Below are 11,699 nucleotides of genomic sequence, written 5' to 3'. Positions count from 1 at the left end.
CCCAAGCATGACATAATTCGCACCAACTTTGACCAGGAGTCATGAGTCAGACTAAAAGTGTTAAAATCTCACACTCCCACAGGATAAGGGCTGTGTCGATTGATTTTCACCATGAATTCAAATTACTATTCGGTCTTCAGTGAGACATTATTGAATCACAGAATCCCTACTGTGCGGAAGCAGGCCATTTGGTCCATCAAGTTCACACTGACCCTCTGAAGAGCATCCCACCAGACCCACCCCTCTACTCTATCCCTGCATTACCCATGGCCAATCCACCTAGCTTGCACATCCCTGGACACTAGGGGCGATTTAGCATGGCCAATCCACCCTAACCTGCACATCTTTGGACTGTGGAAGGAAACCGGAGCACCTGGAGGGAACCCACGCACACACAGGGAGAATGTGCAGACTCCACACAGACAGTTGCCCCACGCATCCACGGATCAGATCTATGTCCAAGATCTTTCAGCAGGTAAAAGATATATCTGTATCCCAGCAGATGAATGTGAAGCCAATCTCCACTGTCACAATTCATCTCAATTCAGGAAAAAGCAATAGGGAGAGACATTTAAATCTAAGCTTTTAATATTAAAGATGGTCACAGTCAGACAGATGTGAAGGTTGTTCACAACAAGAACACAGCTGGAAGTCAAACACATTCTTCCAGACAGTTTGATTTTTATTAAATTCTCTCAATGATTGATTGGCCTGGAGAAATCATAAATCTCATTGCTCAAGTACACAGCTGGCTGAGCACATTAAGTCCAGGCACATTGTAAAATTAATGCCAGCAGTCACAGGCAGTAGCTGGTTTCGAGATGGTTTCTGGTTGGAATAATATGTTTTTCTCTCTATTCTGAAGTCTGCATGTAACCTAACATAAACTCAAACTAGGAACATGGTAGTCCCCAAGGGGAGGTAGTGGTGGCATTGTGTAAAATCACTGGACCGGTCATCTCACAACATCAGCTTCATGTTCTGGGGTCATGGAGCCAAATCCCACTGTGGCCGATGAAGGAAATTTGAATTCTGGAAAAAGATCTGGAAAGAAAAACTATGTAAGCACTCAGCTATTGTTAAAAACCCACTGAGCATCACCTACACTCTCTAGTTCAGGAAATCTGCTCTTACTCTTCCTACATGTGACTCCAGTCCCACAGCAACATGGTTGAATTCTCACTGCCCTCTGAGCAATAAATACCGGTCCAGCCATTCCAATAATACTGGTCCAGCCATTCCAATAATACTGGTCCAGCCATTCCATTAATAAATTTTGAAAAAAAGAGCCCTTGAGTTCACCCTTTCCCATCACATGACACAACAATATGGAATTAGTGCCTGATCACAGTGATCAGTCTACACCAGTCTGACATGTGAGGGGGGGGGGGGGGGGAATGACAGGTCCACAGTCCCTTGTTGCTCCCAGATCACGCTCCACCCACCAAATATCAGCTCTCAAATTACTCAGATACTCGATCCCAACAATGTTACTTCTGAAAGAAACCTTTCTAATTTGTATCTGAATGAGCCAATACTTTTTGTTACTCTGAGCAGCATCTCATCTTCCCTTTGGGGATCCTGCAGCCTCTCGGACTCCACATCAAGTTCTATAAGTTTACAGCCTGATTCCATCCTTTCATCTCTTTTTCCCACTCCCACACCTTGGCCCTGTCATAATATGGGTCACTTTCAGCGCAACCTACCCATTCTGTCCTATTCTTAACCCTCATTATCACTTAATAAACTTCTCTTTTGACTTGGCTTACCATCAATAAGCCCCTCAGATACATACCCATTTCATATTGTGCTCTCCATGTGCTCCGTCTCTACCTATCAGCTCACCTCTTCCTCCATTTCTCCCCAACTCTCAACCTCATCTTTACCATATATACCATGTTCTCCTAGCTGCTATAAGTTCTGATGAAGAGTCACTGGATTCGGAAAAGTAACTCTGCTTCCTCCCCACAGATGCTGTTGAGTTTCTTCAGTAATTTCTGCTTTTGTTTCAGCTCTCTACCTTCTGCAGTTCTTTGTTTTATTACAATACTCCCTGTTGCTACTTTCTGGGTCCCAAGAGAACACATGGAAGAACAACGCAGGAGGTTAGAGTTCAAACCGTATATCTGCCAGATCCGGAGCTGGTCATCGTAAGGAAGGTGGTACTGAAGGGGATCACCCACAGGGCCATGGTAATAAGGTCTCATGATGGATTCATTGACTGAAGAATGGGACAGTCCAATGGCATGACCAAACTCATGGACAGCGACTGCAAACAGGTCCATCTCTCGAGGATCTGCAAGAAAGAAAGAAAGGAAGACACCTTCTGAAACTGGCACATCATCCCTCATCACCTTCATTTTCATCAGTGTGTTCAAATCCTGCCATGGCCTTGCTGTATCCACCCCACCCCCAACATCTCTAGAACCACCTCCACTCCCACAGCCCTTTCAGATCTCTGTGCTCCTCCAATCCTGACCTTAAGCACATTCCTGATTTCAATTGTTCAACCATTGGCGGCTGGGATCCTAACCTTGGGAATTCCCTCCCTAAACCTCTATGCCTCTCCATCTCTCTTACTCCTCTTTTAAGAAGCTGCGCTTTAAAAACTTGCTCTTTGACTAGGGATTTAATCATTTGTGCAGATCTCCCACTAAGCGACTCCTTGTCACATTGTGTTTGAATTGCCTTGAAGTACCTTACTGCTTTACTACAATAATGTTCTTTTTGTTACAGTGAATACATTTCAAGGTGTCTCATTACCTCGCAAAGAAAGATTTCAATACATTGTTCAATTGCTGAACTGCCAACTGTAAAATTATGGCACTGAATGGTGTTGAGGTGGTGATGTTATTGTACTGCTTTGTTTCTAGCCCATGTTGGGGCAGAAACTTTACTCAAGAAAATCCTCTCACCTTCTTGATTCTCATCTAGATTATCTGCAGCTCCTGGTGAGGCCAAATTGGGTGGAAAATGCACGACTCAGAGTCGAAATAGTTCTGGGATCTGAATGACGTCATCAGACTTTGCATTTTAATGTGGATTTCGACTGCCTATGATGAGGAGCTAGCCATTCTTTCCTCTAACCTGTTCCATCATTTTTGGCTGATGTTTATCCCCATTCCATCTACCTACCGAAGCTTCAATTGCTAACATGTTCATTTGTCAAAACCCAACTGGTCACAGATTTTAAATGTTTCATCAAGCCCAGCATCTACTGCATTATTAGGGGTGCATCCCATCTTTGTATGATTCAAATTCCTGAATGGCCAGACTCCTCCACTGGTGGAAATGGTTTTCTCTCTCTCTCCTCCATCAATTCTTTCCAACATTCCAAAAACTTTACACCAATCACCCATCAAACCTTCTACATCTCCTGAAAATGCCAGACTTGTCAGTGTGTTGATTGGCTCAGTGCTGGATGGTCATGCAGAATGACAATAATATAGATGCAATACCCACAGTGGCTGGGGTTAGCGTCAAGGTCCAACCTCTCCCCTCAGTTTAAACAACCACCTGTCACCTCTCTCTAATCAGATTGTAGAGCTATGGCAACTTTACCTATGCTCCACAACCCAACTTATGGTCACATTCTTTTGATTTTTCTGTAATTCTTTCATGAAATGTGGCTCTTAACTGCCTTCGGATATGTCCTACAAAGCCATACAGTTCAAGGGAAATTAGAAATGGGCAACAGATCTTGGCTAGTAATGACCACATCTCATGGAAGAATTACAGAAAAATCACAAGAATGTGACCATAAGTTGGGTTGTGGAGCATAGGTAAAGTTGCCATAGCTCTACAATCTGATTAGAGAGAGGTGACAGGTGGTTGTTTAAACTGAGGGGAGAGGTTGGACCTTGACGCTAACCCCAGCCACTGAATTGGATAAATCATTGCAGGGGAATCATGTGCAGGTTTAGGGGAGGCAATGGGCCAGTGGTATTGAAGTCTCACATAGACCAGACAGAGTAAAGACAGTAGACTGCCTTCCTTAAACAGCATTAGGTAACCAGATGAGTTTTAAAAACAACAATCAATAATAGTTTCACATTTGCCATCACTAACACTGCCTACACAGTCCAGATTTTTATTAAGTGAATTGAAATTCCACAAGCTGTCACTGATGAGATTTGAGCCCATGCCCCCAGTGCATTAGCCCAGTGCTCTGAGTTACTGGTTTAGTGACAGCAAAACCGCCCACTCTCTCCCCCAACCTGTGCTAAGTGCTTCCCAAAAGCCATTACATCTTTTCAGAGTTGTGTTGCCCAGAAGTGTACACACTGCTCCAATCTCACCAGGGATTTGTAGAGCTGCAGAAAATGATTTTTTTAATGTTCCAGCTCTCTAGTTATAAAGGTCAGTGTCCATTAGCCTTTCTTAATTATTTCAACGAGCTTTTTGTTGCCTTGTGAAACCTGGGAGTTAACATCATAACAGTTTTGAGGGCAGCACTGTCCCCACAGGGGGAGGGAAGCCGCATCCATTGTAAACCCCCTGCTGCCTGCCTCTATTCATGTCAATCTCCATTCACTGCATCCCCAATCCTCACACTACATACCCAAACACTTTCTACATGGCTCGTAAACGGGAGAACAGATACAAATGGATAAACAAGAAAGCAATAAAACTGAACTGTAAATCAGACTTTCTGCCTGTAGCACTAGAACGCTGTTAAAGTTCTACCTGAGAACATTGCATCTAATGATCAAATGTCTCCTTTAGCCTGGGGCTCAGCAGATAGATTTTATGTGTACTTAATGTGCTTCCTCATCTTGCTGACAATGCCTTGCATCAGGAGAGACACCAGCATGTGAGCAGACATCCTCAAAGCTTCATGTAAAGGTCTTTACTGTATCTACAAGATGCATATCTCGTCAATGCATCAATATGTTTCTGACATCAATGAATTTCTCACAGTTTGGACCACTTCATCTGTGAAAGATTAGATTTGAAGAATTACTTCAATGCAGTGGCTGGAATACTGGCTGGGGCGAATAGAATCAAGGCTATTAAGAAGGAATTGGATAAATCACTGAAGGGGAATCATGTGCAGGTTTAGGGGAGGCAATGGGCCAGTGGTATTATTACAAAATTAAGGGCCCTGTTATGGCACAGTGGTGGTATCCCTACTCCTGAACCGGGAGGCCAGGGTTCAAGTCCCACCTGTGCCAGGGATGCATAATAACATCTCTGAACAGGTTGATTAGAAGGGTCTAGGCCCGAAACGTCAGCCTTCCTTCTCCTCTGATGCTGCTTGGCCTGTTGTGTTCATCCAGCCCTACACCTTGTTATCTCAGATTCTCCAGCATCTGCAGTTCCTACTATCTCTGAAACATTGCTGGAGAGACTCTGGCAGCATCTGTGGAGAGGGAAACAGAGTTAATGATACCTTTCCACTGACCCTTCTGAATTGGTTCTGATGAAGGGTCACTGGACTCGAAACACTAACTCTGTTTCTCTCTCCAGACACGCTGCCACACCTGCTGAGTTACTGCTTAAAACATGTGCGCTCCAGATCCTGAGTCGTCTATCACTGGAACAGTTTCTACTTATTTACAACAACAAAACAGTCATGATTGTGAGCATTTCTTTTCATTTACCTCTTCATATCCACAGCTATAAGGGCAGCAATACTGATCCTCTCACAATGCAGCACTCCATCGGTACTGACCCTCTGACAGTGCGGCACTCCCTCAGTACTGACCCTCCAACAGTGCGGCTCTCCCTCAGCACTGACCCTCTGACAATGCGGCGCTCCCTCAGCATTGACCCTCTGACAGTGCGGCGCTCCCTCAGCACTGACCCTCCGACAGTGCAGCGCTCTCTCAGCACTGACCCTCCGACAGTGCGTTGCTCTCTGTGTTGAGCCTGAAAGGGTGACCTGGGATTTTGTGCTGCAGTGAACCTCCTGACTCAAAGTCACAAACACCCCTCACTGAGCAATGGGCCGACACCTTTGAAAGGTCACCTTTGGCTGTGGCTCCAGTAAATGACAGTACCTGACGATCGGAAGGTCCAAGCCTCATCATTATCGAAATGCACATCTCCTGCAATTGGTTGGTCGCCGGGGAAGAATGCGTGAGCCACGGCACCCCCTGGTCCATCAAAGGGGTAGTGGTCTTTGTGTTGAGACCTTGGGAAATCGATCAGAATATCTGCGTTGTCTCCTGCCACCTCGTGGAAATTGAGGGGTGCAATGTCACTCCACACCTTCAGAGCATAATACATCAGAGCACGAATGGTGTCATGGCCTAAGCGACTGTCTGTCGGAAATGTTCGCACTCTACAGATCATAAAGCAAAGCTGTGAGTGTGGACTTAATTAGTGACAAAGATACAATTAATCACTTGTAAACATTAATGGGAGCACAATGTGATACTCTCGTCTTTTAAGCTTCAGTGAAAAAACGATAACGCTTTTAGCAACTGACATTTGCATTAAGATTAAAATATCAATAACTGAGTCTAGAACTTCATTGATGTAAGTCTGGTGTGCCAACAATGATTCCTCACCAATTCTCAGAAACCTTCCTAAATAGTATCACTGAACAAAAAATTAAGTTAGCCATTAAGGGCAGCTGTTGGGCAATTCCTCAATGACTTGTTGCACATATTTATCTGCATATGGTACGTCTCTATATCTCACAGAGAGAAAGGTTTCAGATGAGACTGGTCCAAAATAAAGGCCTTCGATTACGTGAGAGATCTGAAGAATCTCCAAGCATTCTCTTCCAATCTCAGATAGTTAAGGGGGAATTTAATCCTGCTGTTCAAGACTGTGAAGGGGAGATTGTGAGAATGTTGTCAGGATGCTGATAGGTTCAGATGATATTCACTTCAGTTTAGAAGAATTGGGCATGGGGGTGTGTGTAGGGGGCATGGGGGAGCCTCAGAGATACCCATAAAATTCTAACAGGACGAGACAAGGGTAAACACAGGAAGGATGTTCCCGATGACCAGGGAGACCAGAACCAGAGGGAAGCAGTCTAAGGATACGGGGCTGGCCATTTAGGACTGAGATGAGGAAAAATGCAGAAAATGGGGAGCCTGTGGAATTCTCTGCCACAGAAAGTGGTTGAGGTCTGTTGTGATTGGAACCAGGTGGATCCACTGACTATGAGATCCTTGATTGGGGCTGTTAACCTGGGCCAATCAGGAAAGCCCTGGCTGACCGATATAAACAGGGGATTCAGAATCTCCCCAGTTCAGGGGGACTGACACCAAGCTAGCTGGTCACAACCAGTGTACTGTGCACAAGTAAATAAAGGGTGACTTGACGATGGGATACCAGCCTCTGTGCAGTTACTTCAAGGCCAAAATATTAAATGTTTTCAAGAAGGAGATGGATATAATGCTTAGCGCTAAAGGAATCAAAGGGAATGGGGAGAAAGTGGGAACAGGGAACTGTGTTGGATGATCATATTGAAGTGCAGAGCAAGTTTGAAGGGCAGATTGGTCTACTCCTGCTCCTATGTTCTATGTTTCTAGGAGCATTGGTAACCTGACCTGAGAATTTTAAGATAATTGATCAATGAGCCAGAATTGGAGGTGAGGAGAATGTTTTTGAAGACGGTGTATTGTTATGGCCTGGGGTGCACACACTGAAGGGGCAGTGGAAGTAGATTCTGTAATAACCTTCAAAATTGTACAAGATAAACAGCTGAGTATGGAAAATATACATAATTATGAGGAAAGTGCAGGCAAGTGGGATTAATAGAATAGCACTTCCAAAAACCTGCCTCAATGTGCTGAATGCTGAATGATTCTATTCAATGGCCCCATAGGTAAAAAGACCATTTTGAATGGAAATGTTGTGTTGTATCCTGTGCAGAATGAATCAATAATCTCAATCAGAGCAATAGCTGGAGGTTTGTGACTCATCTCGACATTGTGGTCTGACGATTATCACGTGTGTTGACAGGTGAAAACCATTAGAAGTGAATGGTTCATGTCTGAGAATCAGCTGAGAACAGATTGTGTCTAGCTGGGATTCTGGGCTTTAGCGGGATGTCTGCTTTGAATCACAGAATAGTAACAGCTAGGAGCCTGGTTGGCCCATTGTGTTTTTGCCAGATCTACCTCAGAGGAATTAATTCCACTCTCCTGCCCCTTTCCTGTAGTCCTGTCAATTATTTTCCCCTTCAGAAACATATCCTATTTCACAATTGAATGTATTTCACACACTCTGAGAATGTTCTCCAGATCCTCACTATGTACAGTGTAAAAACATTTCCTCATGTTGCCTTTTGGCACTTTTGCCAAATGCCAAATTTATGAAGTGGGCAAGGCATCAGGGGGTTCCCAGGACTCGAGATTTTATCAGCATCGTGTGTCAGGGCCAAAGAGGCAGAAATGGAAACACTTTTCTTCATATTTTCACAAAGTGAGTGCCTTCACCATGCAGAATAGTTGAGGATGTTCCAATTGGGTAGATAGAATCACAGAGTTAAAAGGCATGGAAACGGACCCTTCGGCCCAACTAGTCCACAGCATCCATGTTGCCAAACTAAACTAGTCCCATGCAGAGAACTATTTCCTCAGATTGGGGGGGGGCATCTAGTTCAAGGGGCAAACTTCGAGCAGGGCTGTTGAGAGCTGATTACAATAAGTACCTCTTCATACAAAGGGTTGTGGAAATTTAGAACTGTCTCCCAAAATAAAAGGATGATGTTTATGGGCAGTTGTGCCTGGAATTGATCATTGTTGGGCTTGGATATCTAGATTTATAAAGTAATGGCAGGTAAAGGGATGGGAATTACAGCTCAGGCATGTTCTAACTGAATGGTAATGGGCTGACTAGTCTTCTCATCTTCCTCTAGACCAAAATTTGATTTACAGTCCAGGTGAGAGAGAAAGTTGGGTTGTACCTTTTATCCATCCCTGAGAAAGAAGATTCAGTTTTTAGCTAACCGTAATGTTGACGTTCATAAAAGGCAATTGGCATTATGTGATGTTACTGCTTAAGATTTAATGAGTTTAATAAACTTCAGTTGACTAAAGGACAATACCTTGTTTGTTATAAAGCAATCATTGATCCATATTTGATGTCATGAAGATTGATGCACCTGATGTTTGTAAAATATCAAAAAAGCATGAAGCACCTGATAAACACCAGCATCCTGATCTCAAGCTGCATAATCCTATAAATATCTCCTTGCTTTTGGGGGAATACGAACATTGACTGTGCCCCTCGTGCTACCAAGAAGCGAAGAAAACTGAAAGGTGGCATGGTAGCTCAGTGGTTAGCACTGCTGCCTCACGGCATTAGGGATCCCTGGTTCGATTCCACCCTCGGGTAACTCTCTGTGTGGAGTTTACACATTCTCCCCGTGTCTGTGTGGCTTTCCTCCCTCAGTCCAAAGATGCCCAGGTTGGGTGGAGAGGCCATGTTCAATTTCCCATAGTGTCCAGGGATGTGCAGGCTAGGTGGATTAGCCATGGGAAATGCAAGGTTACAGGGATAGAGTAGGGGACTGGGTTTGGGTGGGATGCTCTTCAGAGGGTCGGTGTGAACTTGCTGGGCCAAATGGCCTGTTTCCACACTGGAGTGATTCTATGACATTTGAGTAGGTTTGACTGTTAGAATAGTTTCTTAAACTTGTAAGTTCAATGTAACCGCCTCCTCCTCCTGGGATCTCTGCAATAGGGTTTGAGTTCAGGTTAGGTTTAGGACAGTTTCAGTGTATAATACTCAAAGGATTGCAGGAAAAGAGAGACTTGGATGTATATGTTCACAGATCATTGAACATGGTAGGTCAGGTGGAGTGAGCAGTGAATAAAGCATATGGTGTTCTCAGCTTTACTGATAGGGCCATAGAGTACAAGAAGAAGGAGGTGATGCCGAACTTTTGTATGACATGTATAAGACTGCAGCTGGAGTATTGTGCAATGTTCTGGGCGTCACCTCTTAGGAAACATTGGAGAGAGTGCAGAAGTGATTTACACGAATAGTTCCAGGGTTAAGAACCTTCATTTATGAGGAGACGTTCTGACTCTTTTGCTTGCAGAGAGTAGCAGGCTAGGAAGAGATTTGATATGTTTTCAAAATCATGTGAGATTTAGACAGAGCAGATGGGGTTGGGGGGGTGGGGTTGGAGGGGAATCTATTTTTGCTCATAATAGGATCAAGAAAGAGAGGACACAGACTTACAGCGATTTACAAACATAGCAAATGTGATGTGAGCAACGAAACTGCTCATACAGAGTGGTTCCAATGTGGAATGCGCTGCCTGGAAGGACAATCATTCAACTGAGGCATTGGATCGTTAGTTTCATAAATATTGTGCAAGGGTATGGGGAAAAGGCAGGAAAATGGCACTAAATCATGCCACTCATTGGATAGCAGGTGTGGACATGGTGGGCTGAATGGCCTCCCTGCGTGCCATTACACTCTGTGATTGTTGTGCATCCTCAGTTTGCATTGCTGGCTCAGTGACTGCTGTACCTTCAGCTGCATCTCCATTTTGGGAGCAAAAAACAGGAAGGCAGCGTATTATCTGACTGGCAATAGATTGGGAGAGGGGTGTCCTTGTAACACCAGTCAGTGAAGGTAAGAATTGCAGGGGTAGCAGGTGGTGAAGAAGGCAAATGATATATTGGTCTTTGTAGTGAGAGGATTGGAGTACGAGCGCATGGATGTCTTGCTATAATTGTACAGGGTCTTGGTGAGACCACACCTATGATTTGTCTGCAATTTTGGTCCTCATATCTGAGGAAGGATGTTGTGGCAATGGAGGGAGTGCAACAAAGGTTTCCCAGACTGATTCCTGGGATTGAACGAGTGATGTATGAAGAGAGACTGGACTGATTAGGATTGTATTCACTGGAGTTTAAAAGAATTGTGGGGGGGGGAGTGGATCTCAGAAGCTTGTAAAATTCTAACAGGACGAGGCAAGGGTAAACACAGAAAGGATGTTGCAAGTGACCAAGGAGTCCAGAACCAGGGGTCAGTCTAAGGATACAAGGTGGGCCATTTAGGACTGAGATGAGGAGAGATGTTTTCACTCAGAGAGTGATGAGCCTGTGGGACTTTGTGCCACAGAAAGCAGTTGAGGCCAAAACATTGAATGTTTTCAAGAAGGAGTTAAATGTAGTTTGTGAGGCTAAAGGGATCAAAAGGTGTGGGGAGGAAGTGGGAAGAGGGGACTGAATTGGATGATCAGCCGTGATCATATTGAATGGTACAGCAGGCTAGAAGGACTGAATGGTCTCCTCTTGCTCCTATTTTCTATGTAATTCTATGTAAACCTAGGTCCTCGATTTCTCTCTCTCTTTTCAGCCATCCTTAAATCCTCACTCTCAACTAAGCTTTTGGTCACTTGTCCTAACATCTCCCACATGGCTCAATGTCAAGCTTTGTTTGATGACTCTGTTAAAGATGCTATATAAATGCAAGTTGTTATGGTTCACAGTCTCAGGGTGTCTGCAAACACTTTAAACTCATCAAGTACCTTTCAATTATTAATGCTATTGTCATAATGAAAGCACAGCAGCCAAGCTGCACGTTGCAAACTTCCAGAAACAGCATCACAACAGTAACTGGATAATCAGCTTTAATGGTGCTGAGTTAAAGATTAAAAATTGACAAGACACCAGAGAGAACTCATCAGCTCTGCTTCAAGTAGGGGTGTTTACATCACAGATGACAGACGTGGCCTTGGTTTAACATCTTATCTGAAGGATGTCACCATCTAAGAG

General features: G+C 44.1%; 1 protein-coding gene across 1 annotated transcript; it reads right to left on the bottom strand.

Moving 5' to 3' along the window:
• Positions 1–1,443: 1,443 nt before the first annotated feature.
• On the bottom strand, positions 1,444–6,276 carry LOC125481942 (matrix metalloproteinase-17-like). The gene is made up of 2 exons (XM_048593885.1): positions 6,003–6,276; positions 1,444–2,296 (listed from the first exon to the last, which is right to left on the bottom strand). Exons 1-2 carry the CDS (start codon positions 6,229–6,231, stop codon positions 1,932–1,934), a joined length of 594 nt encoding a protein of 197 aa, XP_048449842.1. The 5' UTR covers positions 6,232–6,276; the 3' UTR covers positions 1,444–1,931.
• Between the last annotated feature and the right edge of the window lie 5,423 nt (positions 6,277–11,699).

This window comes from Rhincodon typus, unplaced genomic scaffold, assembly GCF_021869965.1.
Source record: "Rhincodon typus isolate 14 unplaced genomic scaffold, sRhiTyp1.1 hic_rhity00004399, whole genome shotgun sequence".
NCBI classification, from domain to species: Eukaryota; Metazoa; Chordata; class Chondrichthyes; order Orectolobiformes; family Rhincodontidae; genus Rhincodon; species Rhincodon typus.
Note: the sequence above shows the minus strand (reverse complement) of the source record. Positions and strands in the feature narration are given on the sequence as shown.